This window comes from Mytilus galloprovincialis, chromosome 4 (assembly GCF_965363235.1).
Source record: "Mytilus galloprovincialis chromosome 4, xbMytGall1.hap1.1, whole genome shotgun sequence".
Classification (NCBI taxonomy): Eukaryota; Metazoa; Mollusca; class Bivalvia; order Mytilida; family Mytilidae; genus Mytilus; species Mytilus galloprovincialis.
The window spans coordinates 87,306,890-87,329,606 of NC_134841.1; the positions used below are offsets into that span (position 1 = coordinate 87,306,890).

General features: G+C 32.3%; 1 protein-coding gene across 1 annotated transcript in view; it reads left to right on the forward strand.

Moving 5' to 3' along the window:
- The first annotated feature begins 9,906 nt into the window (after nt 1–9,906).
- The window catches only part of LOC143073284 (uncharacterized), a 96,875-nt gene continuing 84,064 nt past the window's right edge, over nt 9,907–22,717 (forward strand). Inside the window, exons 1-3 of the mRNA XM_076248700.1 lie at nt 9,907–10,063; nt 19,460–19,578; nt 22,057–22,171. Of these exons, the coding sequence (XP_076104815.1) occupies nt 19,475–19,578; nt 22,057–22,171 (219 nt within the window). The 5' untranslated portion in view covers nt 9,907–10,063; nt 19,460–19,474. The remainder of the gene's footprint in view (nt 10,064–19,459; nt 19,579–22,056; nt 22,172–22,717) is intronic.

The following is a 22,717-nucleotide window of genomic DNA, read 5'->3' on the forward strand; positions in this document are numbered from 1 at the left end:
AATGAGATGTTCTTATGTTTCTGTATATTGATATACTGGGTTTTGATGTTGAATGAGATGTTCTTATGTTTCTGTATATTGATATACTGGGTTTTGATGTGTAATGAGATGTTCTTATGTTTCTTTATATTGATATACTGGGTTTTGATGTGTAATGAGATGTTCTTATGTTTCTGTATATTGATATACTGGGTTTTGATGTGTAATGAGATGTTCTTATGTTTCTTTATATTGATATACTGGGTTTTGACGTGTAATGAGATGTTCTTATGTTTCTGTATATTGATATACTGGGTTTTGATGTGTAATGAGATGTTCTTATGTTTGTGTATATTGATATACTGGGTTTTGATGTGTAATGAGATGTTCTTATGTTTGTGTATATTGATATACTGGGTTTTGATGTGTAATGAGATGTTCTTATGTTTCTTTATATTGATATACTGGGTTTTGACGTGTAATGAGATGTTCTTATGTTTCTTTATATTGATATACTGGGTTTTGACGTGTAATGAGATGTTCTTATGTTTGTGTATATAGATATACTGGGTTTTGATGTGTAATGAGATGTTCTTATGTTTCTGTATATTGATATACTGGGTTTTGATGTTGAATGAGATGTTCTTATGTTTCTGTATATTGATAGTATGAAATTCAAAACAGTGTAGCTGTGGCCATTGATTGACACATTAAAATCATTCATTGACTGGGACAATTTAGGTGAACGTTTGTATGTAACGACCAATGCTCACTATGTACTTTTAAAGACACTTAAACTATGGGGTCACCAAAGGTTCTCAACACCTAATTAAGTAATTCGAAAAATTAATCAGAAATGACACGATATTTTGATTGATATCAATTATATAAATCAAAACACAAAGGTTATTCCTGATTAATTTTTCGAATTATTTTATAATTAAAGGCGTTAAGAAACCTTTGGTGACCCCACAGTTTAAATGTCTATCGTAGGTACGTCACGAACAGTGGTTGTTACAGACAAACGTTCACGTAAATTGTCCCAGTCAATGGATGATTTTGATGGGTCAATCAATGGCCACAGCTACACTGTTTTGAATTTCATACTATACTGGGTTTTGATGTGTAATGAGATGTTCTTATGTTTCTGTATATTGATATACTGGGTTTTGATGTGTAATGAGATGTTCTTATGTTTCTGTATATTGATATACTGGGTTTTGACGTGTAATGAGATGTTCTTATGTTTCTGTATATTGATATACTGGGTTTTGATGTGTAATGAGATGTTCTTATGTTTCTTTATATTGATATACTGGGTTTTGACGTGTAATGAGATGTTCTTATGTTTCTTTATATTGATATACTGGGTTTTGATGTGTAATGAGATGTTCTTATGTTTCTGTATATTGATATACTGGGTTTTGATGTTGAATGAGATGTTCTTATGTTTCTGTATATTGATATACTGGGTTTTGACGTGTAATGAGATGTTCTTATGTTTCTTTATATTGATATACTGGGTTTTGATGTGTAATGAGATGTTCTAATGTTTCTTTATATTGATATACTGGGTTTTGATGTGTAATGAGATGTTCTTATGTTACTGTATATTGATATACTGGGTTTTGACGTGTAATGAGATGTTCTTATGTTTCTGTATATTGATATACTGGGTTTTGATGTGTAATGAGATGTTCTAATGTTTCTTTATATTGATATACTGGGTTTTGATGTGTAATGAGATGTTCTTATGTTTCTGTATATTGATATACTGGGTTTTGACGTGTAATGAGATGTTCTTATGTTTCTGTATATTGATATACTGGGTTTTGATGTGTAATGAGATGTTCTTATGTTTCTGTATATTGATATACTGGGTTTTGATGTGTAATGAGATGTTCTTATGTTTCTGTATATTGATATACTGGGTTTTGATGTGTAATGAGATGTTCTTATGTTTCTGTATATTGATATACTGGGTTTTGATGTGTAATGAGATGTTCTTATGTTTCTGTATATTGATATACTGGGTTTTGATGTGTAATGAGATGTTCTTATGTTTCTGTATATTGATATACTGGGTTTTGATGTGTAATGAGATGTTCTTATGTTTCTGTATATTAATATACTGGGTATTGACGTGTAATGAGATGTTCTTATGTTTCTGTATATTGATATACTGGGTTTTGATGTGTAATGAGATGTTCTTATGTTTCTTTATATTGATATACTGGGTTTTGATGTTGAATGAGATGTTCTTATGTTTCTGTATATTGATATACTGGGTTTTGATGTGTAATGAGATGTTCTTATGTTTCTGTATATTGATATACTGGGTTTTGACGTGTAATGAGATGTTCTTATGTTTTTGTATATTGATATACTGGGTTTTGATGTGTAATGATATGTTCTTATGTTTCTTTATATTGATATACTGGGTTTTGATGTGTAATGAGATGTTCTTATGTTTCTGTATATTGATATACTGGGTTTTGATGTGTAATGAGATGTTCTTATGTTTCTTTATATTGATATACTGGGTTTTGACGTGTAATGAGATGTTCTTATGTTTCTTTATATTGATATACTGGGTTTTGATGTGTAATGAGATGTTCTTATGTTTCTGTATATTGATATACTGGGTTTTGATGTGTAATAGGATGTTCTAATGTTTCTGTATATTGATATACTGGGTTTTGATGTGTAATGAGATGTTCTTATGTTTCTGTATATTGATATACTGGGTTTTGATGTGTAATGAGATGTTCTTATGTTTCTGTATATTGATATACTGGGTTTTGATGTGTAATGAGATGTTCTTATGTTTCTGTATATTGATATACTGGGTTTTGATGTGTAATGAGATGTTCTTATGTTTCTGTATATTGATATACTGGGTTTTGATGTGTAATGAGATGTTCTAATGTTTCTTTATATTGATATACTGGGTTTTGATGTGTAATGAGATGTTCTTATGTTTCTGTATATTGATATACTGGGTTTTGACGTGTAATGAGATGTTCTTATGTTTCTGTATATTGATATACTGGGTTTTGATGTGTAATGAGATGTTCTTATGTTTCTGTATATTGATATACTGGGTTTTGATGTGTAATGAGATGTTCTTATGTTTCTGTATATTGATATACTGGGTTTTGACGTGTAATGAGATGTTCTTATGTTTCTGTATATTGATATACTGGGTTTTGATGTGTAATGAGATGTTCTTATGTTTCTGTATATTGATATACTGGGTTTTGATGTGTAATGAGATGTTCTTATGTTTCTGTATATTGATATACTGGGTTTTGATGTGTAATGAGATGTTCTTATGTTTCTGTATATTGATATACTGGGTTTTGATGTTGAATGAGATGTTCTTATGTTTCTGTATATTGATATACTGGGTTTTGATGTGTAATGAGATGTTCTTATGCTTGTGTATATTGATATACTGGGTTTTTGTTTTATAAATCATTCAAGTGTGTTCTACACCGTTGTATTTCTCTCTGTGATACATATTTAATAAATTATACCGTGAAAGTTACATATAAATTGTATAATTTTCCAATATCCATATGCAATTTCACATGTTCTTTTGGCTTTCTGTATTGGAAATCTTCACGAAAACCTGTGAGATATCCATTTACACAGTTGGAACATTTAATAACATTCGAAAAAAAGAGTAGGAGAATTAAAAAAAAATTAATCATACTGTTTCTTGTATTTTAATAGGCAAATATAGGAAACATATTGATTGTTGGAAGCAGAGTGAGACTGGATTACGAACATACTTATTTCAAAACTTTTGTTCTGTACTTTTTCTCACTTTGAAAAAAGTCGGTAGCGTTCACAATCTACCCCTCCCCCCAAATTAATTTATATATTTCCATAAAATTTAGTATTGTTAATAAGAATAGAGAGCAATTGGCGTTCACCCTCTACGTCCCCTTTAAGTAAGATAGGTTGTCTTTCTCCATCTTGGATTTGGAAATACCCGAAAACAAGGTCTAGATCTTTAATAAAATGTGCAAATTTTTAGAGTAGTAGGTAATTCATGTGTAAGAACTTTCCCTTCAATATAGAAAATGACATGTTTTATCATATTTATGTTCCATTTTACAAAAGACAGAAAAGTTTTGTTTGATTAAATTTTTTTCCAGCTTTGCCACATGAGGGGAGGCAACTCAAATGCAAGGGCAGATAATTCAGATTAAGGTAATTTTGCAATAGAATGTATTAGGAATTTACCTTTTTTTATGATTTAGCAAGAAAACGGATCCGGTGATCCCATTTTTTCCTTTTTCTTAACTGAAAGCATACTATTAAAGCTATCTTCTCGTATATGTTAACTCAAAATTCTATGGTGTTGTTTACCCTTTTTTGCAAAAAATTGGCGGTTTTCCTTGCATAATCTATACAAAATATGTCAATTTTGAACATCGTGTAGCGTGAAAATAAGCCCCGTGACCCATCCTTTTTATTACTTTTTTTTAAAAATATGATAAAAACTACATTTTCGGCAAATTATTAAAAAAATCTATAGTGGATTATAATTTAGACACCCCATCTACCTTAAGTGAACGAATGTTTACTCAAAGGAGTATGGGCATTAAGGCCCAGTATTGGCACAAGAACATATAGTTTGTGATAATTATTTCACATTTCAAGATTCTTCAAATGCATATTTTTGGAACTGCCTATAAAACTTTTCAAGAAATTTAAACCAACAAATGACAGATTTAGATTATGATTCAAATCCTGATGTCACGACACAATGTATCTATGATCATGCTTACTTGTTTAATATGAAATTTATTTTTATTTTATGACCATCTTGTGCCTTTGTGACAAGTTTAAGGATATGTAAACATGGTAACTTTTCAATTGAACTAATAATTTAATATTTGATTATTGCATTCTCCTGAAACGCAACAAAAAATAACAAAATAAAAAAAATAGAATATGTGACCCATGCCTGTGGACATTTCAAGCCAATAATCATAGTTTACAATAATAACAAGGTTTCGTGCAAGTTACATATGATTCTCTTTTACACACATATGTTACCGCAAAATGTTTACATTTAAATGATCATGTATATTAAACTATAATAGCCTTGTACTTTCTACCACATATTAAAAAGTGTTAAATATTTAGAGAACTTCAACCGGAGACTAAATATTCAATAATCATCGGATTCAATCTTTTTCTTGGCTTCATATACAGTGTATATAGTGCGGATCCTAAAATACCATTTTCACTGTATATGCCATGCATTTCTGATGTAGAATGGTAAATAAACAGACGAAAAAATTATGATTTTTGAAGCAAATGAAGAAAATTGTTCACATGTATTATATTTAGTAATAAATAATACATGTTATACAAAGTAAGAGGTGGGAACGGGTTTTTATCGCGCCGAGAGCCATCCATACGTGAAATATAAACCGAAATAGGTGAATATTTAGGACGTTTTACGAACAAATCGTGCAGGTGATTAAAAACTAGCAGGAAAGATGTAGTTGCAAAAAAATATTCATTACAACACCATTATTAATGTTGTATAACGTAGAATAGCTTTTGTTATTCAGTTTGCCCATATTGTATTGAATTCCACTATGATGCTATCTTTATGCGAGTCATGTTCACTGTTGAATATTGATACTTTACTTTCATTTTCACTGTAGAGCGATTCATTAGTATTGTATATGCGGTGCATTTTCACTGTATGAATTTTATTAATTTTTATTCATTAAATTCCAAATTCAGCCGACTTGCTCAAACAATAATTAAAGTAAGAAAAGTATTTGATAGTGCTGACTTTGAGATGAAAAGTTTGATTGAACACTCCAATAAATTCAATAGAATTAATATTTATTTCAAATAAAACACATCGTTGTCATAATATAACAATTTGTGGATCATTTCAGAGTTGACAGTGTTTTTAGATTAATGCAAAATATTTTCAAATGCATGCCAATTTGATAAAATTCATGTTTCTGCAGTAGTCATTATACGCATGTGCAAACACATTTTATCATTGGATTTCGAGTATGGGTCTATTTACCATTCAGAAGAAGCATGTCATAGAATTTTTTATAATTCATCAGAATCTGTATTTAAAGTGTAGTTATATTTATCCAATGCATTGAAACTTCATCACTGAATACGTACATCTCTCATGTCTATCGAAATAGAATGGGATAAAAAGGGATTAAAACAACAATACTTTCTAATATTTTTTATAGATCACTTCTTGACCAATTTCAATGAGGTTTTGAAGTAAGATTTGTGATTTTGGGTCCGGTTTTAAATTGGCCCACAGGGTTCAAAATAAAATTTGAGGTTCTTTGGTATGCTGAATCCATAAATGATTGTGTTTATTATTATTTCTTTAATTTTTGGCCCATTTAACAAGTTTGTGGGGTCCAAACTGTCAAGAAATAAATTCTATGGATTTCAACAACAGTTGAATATTTGGGATACTTTGGAATGCTGAATCTTACCGTGTTTTTAAAATTTGGGATTTTGGTATTTTGGGCCAAGTTATCGAAATGGTTCACATTGTGGCCCAAAGGGTCCGAAATTCAACATTTTTTTTTATTTCATCAAAAATAAAGTCTAGCTTGAATGTTGTGTACATACTTACCCCAAACTGTTCAGGGTTCGACCTCTGCGGTAGTATTAAGGGTGCTCTACAACACGTACATCATGTTCCAATGCAACTTTATCAGTATACGTTTTTGACAGATAAAGTTTGCCCTACACAACTTGACTTGCATTTCAAGCTTTAATGACTTTGGATAATTATATGTCACATTGTCATTTCATTTTATACAGTAAAGAACATGCAAGCAACAATCGAGCTAAACACTATCTTTCCTTCAGAATATGGATGTTGAAGCATTTGGGGGCTCAACAATAGGGGAGGCAAGTGAAGATGAATCACCGAAAAAAGAACTAAAGTTAAGGAGGGGTCTTCATACCAATGCACGTATTGTCCTTTCAAGACGAAATGGGTAGCTAGTTTTCCCAGGCATAAGAAGATCCACACTAATGGGCTAAACAAATGTGACCAGTGTGAATTAAAATTTTAAGCCTTCTTAATAAGCATAATAACAACTGATAGCATGGAGAAAGCCTGATATGTACTCATTGTTCCAAACACTTCAAAAGCTGAACTGGGCAGTGGCGGATCCAGAACTTTATGTAAGGCGGGCCCGATGGCTGACCTAAAAAAAGGGAGGGGCCTCAAGTCATGCTTCAGAGATTCCCTATATAATCAACCAAATTTTTCTAAGGCCTACTGGATACGCCTATGCTAGCATAGCTTACCATATGAAGAAAGCAACAGGAACTTTTAATCACATCTGCTCGTTTTATAGTAAAACATTAAAAAGGCTTCGCTGACCGCAGAGATCGAAACCTGAACAGTTTGGGGCAAATTTGGACATAATATTAAAGCTTGATATTATCTGAATTTGGATTGGGATCAAATTTATGACGTTATATAGGTTTCTGACACAAGGTAAATGTGGTCGAAGATCTTAAATCGTATGCGCAATACTGTGCAACTGAAGGTTTCTTCCCGCCCATAACATTTTGTTTTCCTTCTAGGATAAATAACCATCAAACCAAATCCCAGTTTTTCCTTTCTGGTAATGAACAATTTTAGAGAGGTCCATACACTTGAACACAAGATATTGTCGGGAAACTAGAACAATGTTTGTTTTGCCATTTCTTTTGCCCCTAATTTCTGCATGCTTGGGGCAATTATCCCCGAACCAAATTCCAGTCTTCCCTTTTGTGATAATGCGAAAAAGATCTAAAAACGTACACACAAGTAATTAACCGGAAAATACAAACATGATTGTTTTTGTCCTTTTTTGTTCCTTCATTCCTAAACTGTAAGTACCATAACCCCAAAATGAATCCTAACATTCTACTTGTGGTATTGAACACTGTGGTATAATTTCAGAACAATCAAAATTCTTATACACAAGTAATTATCCTGAAACTAAAAACATGCTTCTTTTAGGCCCCTTTTTCGTAAACGGTTGGAACCATCATCCCCAACATTATCCCAACCTTCCTTTTGTGGTATTGAACCTTCTTTAAAATTCATATAGATCCATTCACTTAAATTAAAGTTGTCCGGAAACCAAATGGGTCTTCGGACGACGCACACGATAACGACATCATAGCAATATACGAACCGGAAAAAAAACATTGCGGGGAAACATTTCAGTTTACAGTTCACACATGTCAATACTGTGGGAAAACGTATAAATAGCCAGCCAGTTTCTATAGACATATACAAGTTATAAATAGATATAAATATTAAAGTAATCAAATAAGTTTTTCATTTGTTGCAAGTCTAATTATTACATTATTCTACAATAAAAATTCATCGCATTTTCGAAAATTCTACATCAGAAATGAATGTCATACAGTGATAATTCATCGCATCTATAGTGAAAATGGATCGCTTTTAATAACTGATATTCTATGTTATGTTGCTTTTATAACACATATTTGAACTTTAATAGTGTTATTTTACATTAAAAAGACACATCATAATGAAAATATGTTAAAATTTAGTTTCAAATCAATTATTTTGGTATTTTCAAAGCGTAAACAAATAAAGTTTTCCCATGATCCTTTATTCTACAATGAACATACTCGCATACAACAGTGAAAATGAACTGACTGGATTCGCACTTTACATACACTGATATATACAAACAAATTGCTAATTTGAATGGAACTTCGGTTTGATAACGTTTGACCTGAATCCGGGTCCGTTCGCGCCCATTCGCGTTCGCACCCACTCATGTTCGCCCCCTTTCATTTTCGCACCCTACATGTTCGCGCCCAATTTTAATTGGTTTTGTGTTTTAAAATAACTTTGTAATCAAGTTTTGGCAAGTAGTATTCTTATAAGTATAATTGTTTTCATGGTCTCAAAATAAAGTGAGACAGCATTTTTTTTTTTTGTGTTGAATAAATCTTAATCATGTTTTGGATAGTGTATTGTTAAAAAAAATTATATTCCTTTCTAAATAAAGTGGGATTCTGTCAACGTTTTATTTTGTGTTGAATAACTGTTTATCATGTTTTGGTTAGTGTATTGCTATAACTTTTGTTTCATTGACTTGTTTCAAAATGAAGTGAGATTCTGACTACGTTTCTTTTTTTTTTTTTGTGTGTGTTGATTAAATTTTATCATGTATAGTAATATATAATTATAGTGTATTGTTTCATTATTTCAGATCAAAGGGACCAAGCTTTGAAAACAATTATCTTTTGTGTTTTTCATTTAAAATCTTCAATCTTTTGCATACCAAGCTATAAATACATTCAGTATTTACACGCAAGCAATTAAAAACAACAATCATGATTTTCCAATTATTCAACTCGAATTTGAATTAAAATTGGGCGCGAACGTGTAGAGTGCGAACGTGCGAGGTGCGAACGTGTAGGGTGCGAAAGTATATTGGGCGCGAACGGACCTGATACCGTTTGACCTGAACGTTTGACAAGGGAGACTTCAGTATTATGATTTATAGTATTGAAATTAAAAAAAAAAATTTAATTTGGACAATCTCATGTGTCTCATCTGCTTATAGGACATAAGGTGTATTAGAAAAGTGTGTGTTGTTTGCAGTATTTTTTTGAAGGGAAAAAAGTCATGCATTTACCTGTTACCTGTTACCTAGTCTTTATCTTCCTCCTCTAGCAGGAGCTTCGCTTCTATAGCGTACTTCTAATTTGCACCCTAACCCTTACACACGGGGCACTCATAAAATCAGTATACGTAATTATTATATATTAATAAAAGTAACATATATATACAGCATGCGGACTAATCCATCACATTTTTGAAAACTCGGAAATATTTTCCGTACTTGGTTTAATATTAGTTACTTCCCGCCATATTTGATGATAGAGCAAAATTTTTTACATGTTGAAAAGTGTAATTTACACATGTAATGACATACAAAAAAATCATCCAGATGTTGTGTTAAGGATCAAACACTGATTTTTCATCTTTTCAACAATTTTCAACAATATTTAGGTAGTTAACCGTACCTGCACATACATTTATCGATACGTGCGGTGCACAGGCACAAAATTGTTTCCATAGCTGTCAGGCCACCAATTAAAAGTCCCAATCTGTTCAACCAAATTTTGCAATTTTCACAGCTTTCTAAATATTTTACCTTAAGTTTAACTTCATAGAAACCAGGTATATCCTGATTTGTACATGTATCAGCTTTCAGTGACCTAAAATAAATACCAGAGCCTAAGTGACATCAAGGAATTGTATATTTTAAAGGAATGGAAACGCGGCTCGAGATCAATCGGGATACCCGCAGAGCTATAATCCATGTCTGGTTCAGGCGGAAGACGATGAATAATATAAAAAATCATGACGGAGGTCCATTTCCTGTCATATAGATCGGTCTTTTAATTCATGGGGTCATCTTGCTTAAGACGATATAAAATGAGAGAAAAGCCGAAATCTAGAATAAACTTTTATTCCTTGAAAAGGGAAAGGCCTTAGGTATCATTTTAATGCCTCATTAAACATAGGTTTGTAATATTGTATTGAGTAAATTCTCATTAGAATAGACCTTTGTCTTGAAACTTGAGGGAGTTTCATCCAGATTACAAAACAAAAAGTACTGTGTTTTGATTTTTTTCTAAAAACTCGACAACTACGAAGCGCAAAACAAAACAGTTGATATCATTATGAAGCTGAAACCTAATTCTATCGTTAAGCTCTTTTTAAAGTTTCTTGTTACTTTTCTGAGTTTTCTACGATTTTTCGAAATTTCAGTTTTGATTCTGTCAAAATATGTCTATCAATCTGGGAGTGCACTACGATTTCTTTATAATATTGAAAAGTAGAAAGAACAAAGTGAGAAAATGAGATATCACTTTGAAGAAGAAATATTTCCCTACAGTTTGGTCTAAATTACGAATGCTAAATATAATTGGTACTATGTAAATTATTTTATTTCGAAACATGTTGAAAATTTGAAGTTGTGCGTCAACAAATACATTGACACTTTGTATTTTGGTATGAGTTAAATAACTATTTGAAATAGATGTGACATTGACATACAATTTAAAAGTTTATTCTTTTTTCTATCAAATTGTGTTGGTTTTATGAAAATGGTGATAAAAACGAATTTGCTATGATTTTTCAAAATACCATGTTTATAGTTCACATTGATGCCATTTTGTTCAGTCAAGTTCGACACCGACGAAGTTGGAAATAACACACAAATATATATACAAGACTTACGATTGGGATTGATTGTGCCTTTTTGGAAAATGACGCAGTCATTGTTCCATTACTGGCGACCTGAACTTCATTACATTTCTCTGCCTACCGCGCTTGGTTTCGTATTTACTATTTTCTATACAAACTGGAATTTGCTTGTGTTATCATTATGCATGAGAGGTCATTGTGTAGTAATCAGCCAGGAACCAGTTTACAAACTAACTGGTTTCTGCTTGTATTCCACTACACTCGAACAAAGTGTTGTAGTTTGACGGGAACCAGTTTAGAATTTGTAAACTACAAAACGTAATCGGTTATTGTTCATTCCGTTTTGGTGTTTCATACCGACTTTTATGGTTTGAATAAGCTTAAGACCCTTCAAACATTAATGTGATAGGTATATTAAAGACTGTTTTACAAAAGGATGGAACTGTTTTGCTGTCAAAGTCGTACTATAGTGATATCTGTTATGTACGGATTTCCACTTTCACCGGTTAATTTCTTCTTTTACACGTGCTTTTGAAACTTCCTGTTTAAACATCGCAAGTTTTAAAATTGTTTTTTGAGTGAATTTAACTTATTTTAACAATCATGAAGCGTTCCAGAATCATTTTCAAGCAGTTTCTTCTTCTCTTTGATGATGGAAAATAGGTTTTTCTCAAGAAAATACCGCAAACGATCGCACAGGAATTGAAACGTACAAGTCAAGTCGGCACCTGGTTAAATTGGCATCTAGTCAAATCGGCACCTATTTGACGTCAATTCGGCATCCAATAATATTTGTTATAATATTTTCTATTCAATTAATTAATAACTGTTACCAAGTACATAGTGAATATGTTGTTGTGTATAAAGGTAAACAATGAAGCCCTTACCCAAGCTGTTGTTTTAACAATTAGACAATTATTAAAATAAAATGGAGAACTATGAGTCCCTTTCAATAAATCAAACTTTCATGCCAAATAATAAGCAAATTTAAGGTGTTTTTTTCAGTAAAGTTTAAAAAGCATTAAACAAACAATCCTGTAAAATGCTCAACTGGTATAAATAATGCATAAACATATCCAATATCTCATGTATTAGTCCAAATAATTATGACGTCTGGCAAGGCTATTTTATTTTTTTTCTGTGATGTCTTCCACAGGGACTCGGTTGTTAGCAGATTAAAATTTTGTAAATCAATGTTTTTAATTTATTTTTTATTATTTCCTGTCTATTTGCATTACTATATTAACGTATTTAACGTTGCCATCACTATTTCTTTGTTTTCTGGCAATGTGCAGTTTACTATCCATATCCATATACTGAAAAAACCTAAAGGGATCTAAGTCGCCATCTTGAATTGCCTTCCCTACTTTAGATAGAAAATAATTAAAAATATTAATAAATTACTATATACCTTACAACAGCCCTCATTTTCTTCCGAAATTATTCTTCTATCACATGCATATTTTGATTTGTGGATTAACAGAACCCTTACGCAGTTTCAGTTGCGTTCGTGTCAGAATATTCAAATTTCCCGGCGAAAGCAACGTATCATTCGGAAACTTCCAGGTTGATGCGTTTACTACAACGATAAATCCTTATAAACAGACGAGTGCTGTCCCCTGATTTATTATTACATATTTAGCGCAAAATTATTAACCATGTTAACGAATAGAACCTTTCTTCAAACGGGGTAACATAAATCATTGACTTTTTCGTAGACACATCAATAAAATGAAGAAGTTACTTAAAATATTGACACGTTCAATGGGATTTATGAGGTTTACTAACAGTACCAGGACATAAAAAAAGGGGGAGGGCCGGTTGGTAGGTCAACTTGGAGTAATACTTTGAAAAAGTATATTAACTTATCATACATGCATGTATGAAGTTCAATCAGTAGGCCCTTTTCCATATACATACATACTCCTCTGATTATATAAGTGTTGTACTGCATCATTGTGCATAAATCCATGATCTCAGAAATACAACCCGATAGTTTGGGACAATCATTTGATATTTTCAATGGGCGGAAGGATAGGAGGATAATCTGATATTGAAACAATACATGCACTAACTGTTCAAAGACTTTTTTGTTTGATATTTAATTTATATGAAGGATATCTTGGTGTGGCGTAGGTATGAAGTTAGGGGAAAGCACTCGTCTGTTTATAAGGATTTATCGTTGTAGTAAACGCATCAACCTGGAAGTTTCCGAATGATACGTTGCTTTCGCCGGGAAATTTGAATATTCTGACACGAACGCAACTGAAACTGCGTAAGGGTTCTGTTAATCCACAAATCAAAATATGCATGTGATAGAAGAATAATTTCGGAAGAAAATGAGGGCTGTTGTAAGGTATATAGTAATTTATTAATATTTTTAATTATTTTTTATCTAAAGTAGGGAAGGCAATTCAAGATGGCGACTTAGATCCCTTTAGGTTTTTTCAGTATATGGATATGGATAGTAAACTGCACATTGCCAGAAAACAAAGAAATAGTGATGGCAACGTTAAATACGTTAATATAGTAATGCAAATAGACAGGAAATAATAAAAAATGAATTAAAAACATTGATTTACAAAATTTTAATCTGCTAACAACCGAGTCCCTGTGATGTCTTCCTATGAAGTTCGTAGGAAGGCGTCCCAGAAAAAAATTAACATAGCCTTGCGGTCATAGAAAGGTGTCCCAGAATAAAATTAAAAAAGCCTTGCCAGACGTAATAATTATTTTGACTACTCATATATATATCATTAAAAATACACCAAAAAAGTCATTAAGTTGAGAAAAATAAATATATACAAAATGTACATGAACACCCAAAAATGTGAAAGTTAGTATTTAACTCTTTTTGCTTAAATACTGAAAAAAATTCTGGCAACCCCTTACTTATTTTTTACTCTTTTTGCTTAAAATACTGTTAAAATTTATATTTAACATGGGTGACGAATTGTCGATTTAACCAGGTGCTGATTTGTCCAGGTGCCAATTTAACCAGGTGCCGGTTTGACTAGAATTTTTTGACAAATGTTTGAAATTACCTGAGTTTCATTAGACCTTTGATAACAGTAACAAAAAGATTATTTACTTAATATTTTGTGGGAGAAGGGGGTTCAGACTATGTGGTATCAGGTCTGTTCGCGCCCAATACACTTTCGCACCCTACACGTTCGCACCTCGCACGTTCGCACCCAAGGTCCGTTTGCACTCTACTCATTCGCGCCCAATTTTAATTCAAATTCAAGTTGAATAATTGGAAAATCATGATTGTTGTTTTAAATTGCTTTGGTGTAAATACTGAATGTATTTATAGCTTGGTATGAGTAAAACATTGAAGATTTTTAAGGAAAAACACAAAAGATAATTGTTTTTAACAGCTTGGTCCCTTTGATCTGAAACAACGAAACAATAAAATATAGGAACCAAAATATAGCAATCCACTATTATAACCAAAACATGATAAAATCTATTCAACACACAGAAAAAAACATAGTCAGAATCTCACTTCATTTTGAAAGAAGTCAATGAAACAAAGTTATAGCAATACACTGACCAAAACATGATTAAAAGTTATTCAACACAAAATAAAACGTTGACAAAATACCACTTTATTTAGAAAGGATTATTATAACTTTTAACAATACGCTATCTAAAACATGATTAAGATTTATTCAACACAAAAAAAAATGCTGTCTCACTTTATTTTGAGACAATGACAACAATTATACTTATAAGAAAACACTTGCTTACAGAGTTATTAAGCACAAAACCAATTAAGATTGGGTGCGAACATGTAGGGTGTGAAAGTGAAAGGGGCGAACATGAGTGGGCGCGAACGGACCCGGATTCAGACTATGTACCAGTGAGAAATATACAAGCCTTTCTACGGTATTTATTTGTACAATTCAGGTAGTCTTGACCTATTTATTTGTCTTAAAAAACAGCCAGTTGTCACCTTCACTTCACACACACACACATATACGAATATCAATTATATGCTTACGAGACATGTTGCATTGTTAAACTAATTACGGTATGTGAAAATCAAGACTTGCATAAAAACTATCCCAATATTAGAGACAGTGGCGTCATTTTTCTTCAGAGCTTTCAGCTCTTTGATTATATACGACTTGTACGATGTAATTCCTTTATTTTTTTTGTCAAATAATTATACCCCCGCTTTATTATACCCCCGCTTTAAAAAAGGGGGGGTATACTGTTTTACCTCTGTCTGTCCGTCCATCAGTCCGTCAGTCCGTCCATCAGTCCGTCAGTCCGTCAGTCAGTCCGTCCCATGAAACTTTCGTCACATTTTTCTCAGGAACTACACATCCACCCTTTCTGTAATTTGGTATCAACATTTATATATGTCAGCCATACCGTGTGATGCGTTTTCAGATTCATCACTTGACAACTTCCTGTTTACCGAACACTTGTCTGATTTTACACATGATAGCCAAGTTGAAAATTTTCGTCACATTTTTCTCAGGAACTACAATACAAGGATTTCTGAAATTTGGTTTCAGGATTTATATAAGTCAGCTATACCGTGTGATGCGTTTTCAGATTCATCACTCGACAACTTCCTGTTTACCGAACACTTGTATGATTTTACACATGATAGCCAAGTTGAAAATTTTCGTCACATTTTTCTCAGGAACTACAATACAAGGATTTCTGAAATTTGGTTTCAGGATTTATATACGTCAGCTATACCGTGTGATGCGTTTTCAGATTCATCACTCGACAACTTCCTGTTTACCGAACACTTGTATGATTTTACACATGATAGCCAAGTTGAAAATTTTCGTCACATTTTTCTCAGGAACTACAATACAAGGATTTCTGAAATTTGGTTTCAGGATTTATATGAGTCAGCTATTCCGTGTGATGCGTTTTCAGATTCATCACTCGACAACTTCCTGTTTACTGAACACTTGCATATTTTTACACTATTAATATTATCCACTTGCGGCGGGGGTATCATCAGTGAGCAGTAGCTCGCAGTTTCACTTGTTTTTTTAGATACTAAATCGTTGTTTGGTAATGCAGTTTGCCAATTATTTAAGCGTTGCCGCAAATTACCATATGCAACAACAACACATTTCCTTCATTTTTTCTCGCAGAGCAGTAGTCTATAGGTTGCAAAAGTATTTCTTTGTGGTGTTAAAATAAATAAAATGCGAATGTGGGAAAGTTTTAACTGTTTCTAATTAGAAATTTTTTATCATCTTTGCATAATTTAGCATTTATTAACAGGTGAGCTCGGCGTGATTAATTTTAAACATCAGTTAAGTATGTAAGACACAAATTAGCTTATCATTGATACATGATATCAGAGTATTATATGTCTGTCTCTGATGATATATCATACCTGCAAATTGGAACATCCCATGCCATTGTTTATTATAACACCTGTAATCTAAGTTCTTTTATCTATAGAGAATATACTGCAGTTGTTTACTTTTTTCTTCACTTCATATTGATTTTATTAACTTCTTTCTTTATCAGTCATATTTCACAATTGTAAAGTCATTTAGTTACATTTTTAAACTTTCGATCCTTTCTTTTGCATAAAAACTATTTAAAACTCGTAAAATGTCCGATATCATCTGATTGTGAAATACCTTCAAGAAAAATCAAGATAAAAAAATTAGAATAAAACGTTTTTTAAATAAGTAACTTTGCATGTGGTGTATAGTTATTTTTTTTGTTGGATTAATTTGATTTAGGCCTTAAAAAAAATAATGTTGTGTTTCCGATCACCCCCTTGAAATTTTGATGGGACGGTAGGTAGGGATTTATTTTTTTTTTTTTTTTTTTTTTTTTTATAATATTATGCTTCATTGCTGTCTCGGCTTTGTTGAAAGGCATGGACACTTTGTTCATTGCTTAAGACCATTTGACAATTTTCAAGATTATTGTGTGAGTTTTTATCAGCCTTTAATAGTTTACCCCCTTTTAACATACCCCTGGAAAAAAACTAAGTCCAAACCTAAAAAAAATTTGGGCAGCACTTCCCCTAGGAAATTAGCTTTTTAAACCCAATTCCCCTATTTCAGGACCAAAAGTTTGGGATTGTCAGAGAAAGAAATTGAGAAGATGTGGGGCAGATTCATTTATAGGAACATGAACCAAACATCATCCCAAACCTACAGATAGACAAATATATTATATACACTGTACCTGGCAGGACACTTTCTTTTGGCAAAGCATCTGTGGCTTTTCATCAGAATGTCTAAAGCGTTGATTGGCTTACCAGTTTCAGATGGATTAATATCAGGTTCATTTTGAAGAAGGGTCTGGCATGAAAATTTGATAAATTTAATTCCAAAAGATTGCATTGTTCCAACAGTTGTGTTATTGTCATCAATCTCTGTCCAGTCATTTTTGCCGGTGGCCGAGCACAAAATTTGTGTTTTGTGGTTTTTTTTTCATCGATGTTAGACATTTGATGAATTTCATTGCTAATGTCAAAAAAGGTGTTACTTTCTGTAAAATTTAGAAATATTTTTTTCTCCGCGAAATGGTCACACTTTCCGCATTGAACATTGAATAGGACGCGTTGTGTTGCCATGTTCAAACACTGACAAACGAAAATAACTACTGCACATGCTCCCGCATATATAATTAGCCAAGAAGATTCCACTTTCCAGTACATTCTAAAAATAAGCCTCGAGTTTAAAATTAGCGTTGTTTTCTTTTGGGGCGATAAAAAGATCGAGGGACTTAAAATTTTTTATTTTCTTTCAGAAAAAGCGGTCGGTAGGTATACAAATTATTTTTTTTCCCACATCAGCTTTAAAAACTTTTGAGTCAGGGGGTCTGAAGGAGGGTCGGTCGGGTGACCGGAAACACAACATTTTTTTTTTTAGGCCTCATTACCATTTGCTGGGATTTTCTTAGAACTTAAATTTCTCTATATTCACTTCCATCCATTATTTATTTGTTTACATTTGTATATTGATCAATTTCTCATCAATCATTCATATTTTAATTTAAATTCAAGTATAATTAAACTTTGTAATGACCTTTGCAGAGGCGGATTTAGGGGGGGGGGGCAGGGGGCCCGGGCCCCCCCTTTTGAGAAAAAAATTTGGTTGCTTATATAGGGAATCACTGAAGCGTGACAAAATCGGGCCCCCTCTTAGGAATCCAGTGGGCCCCCACTTATGAAAATTTCTAGATCCGCCACTGCTTTGTATTACTACCCTTGAAGGACACAATTTAATAGCAACAACTATTAAATATGTCCTTTTGAGGGACACCATTCCATGGCAATGGACATTATTAAATACCACATTTTAATGAAAAACTGTCCACGTGGACACTTTTTTACTGGACACTATTATGTCTTACATTGCTACACGTGTACATCAATCAAAATAAGCTTGTTTCTTCATTTGAACATGAAAATTGCCTTCAGTAAAAGTTTAATCCATTGATTACATTAAAAGCGTCATTTTCCTTTCTACATTTGTAAATAGCTTGTCAAACATTGTTCGCCATTGACCGTTTACTAACTATGGATCAGAACCTGACCAGCTATGACCGAAATCCGTATTATTACAATTATAACTACGGAGGCATGAACAGTCAGGGGTGCTACTTAAACAAGTGATTTCATTATCACCTATTTCAGTGATTTTTTAAATTCAGTTATCACCTATTTAAGTGATTTTGGTGTTTCCTGTGATCTTCAATTGTTAATTTCATTGATTTTCCATATTTTCACAAACTTTTCTATAATTTTCCTACATAAATCAATTATCTCTTTATCTTTGGATATCAATTTCACCAGTGGGCTTTGGCAGTAAGTTAGTGGCTAAAGCTTTTAAAAGTACCCTTGGGAATTGTTCTGTAATCAAATATTCATTACATGTAACTACTCTTACTATCAGACAAAGGTCAACAATATAAGGTGACCTGATTTGCTTTCTTTAGAGTTAGAATGATTTATTTTAAGGTTATGTCCTGATCTACAAGTTATTCCAGTTTTTGCATATTCAAATAAATAGTAAAAACTGACAGGCTTATCAAGCAAAAGACAAATCCTGCATGTACATAGTTGTTATAAATATTTATACATGATATTATTTACAATGAACAGAATTTCCCTAAACATACTATTCATACATATTTAAAAATTAATAATGCTTTTAACACTTATAATGTATTTGATAATTTCAGAATATATTCCATAGGATGGATATCATAAAGCAATTATACACCCATACCTGGACATTAGAGGAATGGTTAACACTGGTAGACATTTCTAATAACTTATTTCAAGATACAGATTCCCTACAGTAAGATCCTATATAAATATGTTTGTTATGTTGTTACAGTTGATGATACTGTTGTGTTTGTTATGTTTTGTTACAGTTGATGATACTGTTGTGTGTTGTTTCTGTTGTGTTTTGTAACAATTGATGATACTGTTGTGTGTTGTGATTGTCGTGTTTTGTTACAGTTGATGATACTGTTTTGTGTTGTAATTGTTATGTTTTGTTACAGTTGATGATACTGTTGTGTGTTGTGTCTGTCGTGTTTTGTTACAGTTGATGATACTGTTTTGTGTTGTGTTTGTTATGTTTTGTTACAGTTGATGATACTGTTGTTTCTGTTGTGTTTTGTAACAGTTGATGATACTGTTGCCCTGTGTGTTGTTTTTGTCGTGTTTTGTTACAGTTAATGATACTGTTGTGTGTTGTGTCTGTCGTGTTTTGTTACAGTTGATGATACTGTTGTGTGTTGTGTTTGTTATGTTTTGTTACAGTTGATATACTGTTGTGTTTGTCATGTTTTGTTACAGTTGATGATACTGTTGTTTCTGTCGTGTTTTGTTACAGTTGATGACACTGTTGTTTCTGTCATGTTTTGTTACAGTTGATGATACTGGTGTGTGTTGTGTTTGTTATGTTTTGTTACAGTTGATATACTGTTGTGTTTGTTATGTTTTGTTACAGTTAAGGATACTGTTGTGTCTGTCGTGTTTTGTTACAGTTGATGATACTGTTGTGTTTGTCGTGTTTTGTTACAGTTGATGATACTGTTGTGTGTTGTGTCTGTCGTGTTTTGTTACAGTTGATGATACTGTTGTGTCTGTCGTGTTTTGTTACAGTTGATGATACTGTTGTGTTTGTTATGTTTTGTTACAGTTGATGATACTGTTGTGTCTGTCGTGTTTTGTTACAGTTGATGATACTGTTGTGTGTTGTGTCTGTCGTGTTTTGTTACAGTTAAGGATACTGTTGTGTCTGTCGTGTTTTGTTACAGTTGATGGTACTGTTGTGTTTGTCGTGTTTTGTTACAGTTGATGATACTGTTGTGTGTTGTTTCTGTCGTGTTTTGTTACAGTTGATGATTCTGGTGTGTGTTGTGTTTGTTATGTTTTGTTACAGTTGATGACACTGTTGTGTGTCTGTCCTGTTTTGTTACAGTTGATGATACTGTTGTGTCTGTTGTGCTTTGTTACAGTTGATGATACTGTTGTGTGTCTGTTTTGTTACAGTTTATGATACTGTTGTGTGTCTGTCGGGTTTTGTTACAGTTGATGATACTGTTGTGTGTTGTTTCTGTCGTGTTTTGTTACAGTTGATGATTCTGGTGTGTGTTGTGTTTGTTATGTTTTGTTACAGTTGATGACACTGTTGTGTGTCTGTCCTGTTTTGTTACAGTTGATGATACTGTTGTGTCTGTTGTGCTTTGTTACAGTTGATGATACTGTTGTGTGTCTGTTTTGTTACAGTTTATGATACTGTTGTGTGTCTGTCGGGTTTTGTTACAGTTGATGATACTGTTGTGTGTTGTTTCTGTCGTGTTTTGTTACAGTTGATGATTCTGGTGTGTGTTGTGTTTGTTATGTTTTGTTACAGTTGATGACACTGTTGTGTGTCTGTCCTGTTTTGTTACAGTTGATGATACTGTTGTGTCTGTTGTGCTTTGTTACAGTTGATGATACTGTTGTGTGTCTGTTTTGTTACAGTTTATGATACTGTTGTGTGTCTGTCGGGTTTTGTTACAGTTGATGATACTGTTGTGTTGTTGAGTTGTGTTGTTACAAATCTTCCCTCTTCTTTTTCTTTTTGATATGCCTAGTATCTTCATTAAAGTTTCAAAAAACTTGTAATGTAATTGCTAGGCAATAAGTCAATTGGTAAACAATGGATCTGAAGTTGTGGACTGTAATTTTAAGTTGTGTCATGATCATGAACTTGGTTGCATTGAATAGTAATAAGTCTGTATATAAATGTGCAAGATTTAGAAATTTTGTAGATAAAAAGGACATACGGTAATAAGTAGTTGTGTATATGGACAGGAAATTATAATTTATAAGTTTATATGCATCTTTTAATTAAGAATTTTGGATGTAATATACTTCTAAAACAGTTTGTAAGCACAACAGATTTTCATGAAAATAGTTAATGAGAACTTGTTATGTAGATGTGCATATCCACAAGAATTTTTTTATCAGTTGATTTTAGTAGGAGTTATGAGTCTTTAACGTTGGAATCTGATGAGATTGTGTTTTTTTAAGTGACTCACAAAGTTTTTTTAGTTGAAAAACTTATAGTGCTGAATTTTTGTTAAACTTTATAGTGCTCATAACTCTTTTTACATTTAAAGCTTTTTTAGCATACAAGATTGTGTATATTATGGATATAAATTCTTATGTGTGACATTTGTGATGCCAGTATGATTAAGAAGGGAAAGAAAGGATTTGTTCTAAGAAGCTGATTTCATGACTGTTGCATAACAGTTAAAACCAATTCATTATATTGAAGGTATAGAGATGTTTTGAAAACTACCATAGTAGCTGATCACCAGGAAGAGTTGCCTACCTTTCATTCCTTCAGTCAAGTTTCTCAACAGAGGGAGCTATTGTTGCATGTAATACAGGTATTCAAATAACATGCAAAAGAACTTTTGCAAATTTAAAATGAATTATTTACATACATTTACCAACCATAAAGAAATATTAAAGTTCCATATATAGATATAGGAAGATGTGGTGTGAGTGCCAATGAGACAACTCTCCATCCAAATAACAATTTATAAAAGTAAACCATTATAGGTCAATGTACGGCCTTCAACACCGAACAAGAAGCTATATACATGCACAATTATTGAAAAAAGAATATGGCATTTATGAATTGATAAGGCCTATTCTATAAGTTGGTATGTAAAATTAGGTTATATGATATTTGAATTGGTACCTTTTATATAGCCTTTATCATGGAATCTGCAAAATATATCTGATTCATGATAATTTAGGGACAAAAATTCACATGACAAAAATTAAAAATTACCTCTATGTAATACAGTTAAATTTATATTATCAATTCTAAAACTCAAGGCTTGCCAAGCATTTTAACTGTTTAACAATTTACTGTCTCAGAGTGCAAAAGTATTGTTTTCCAGGAAATTCAGGGGTTAAAGCTATTT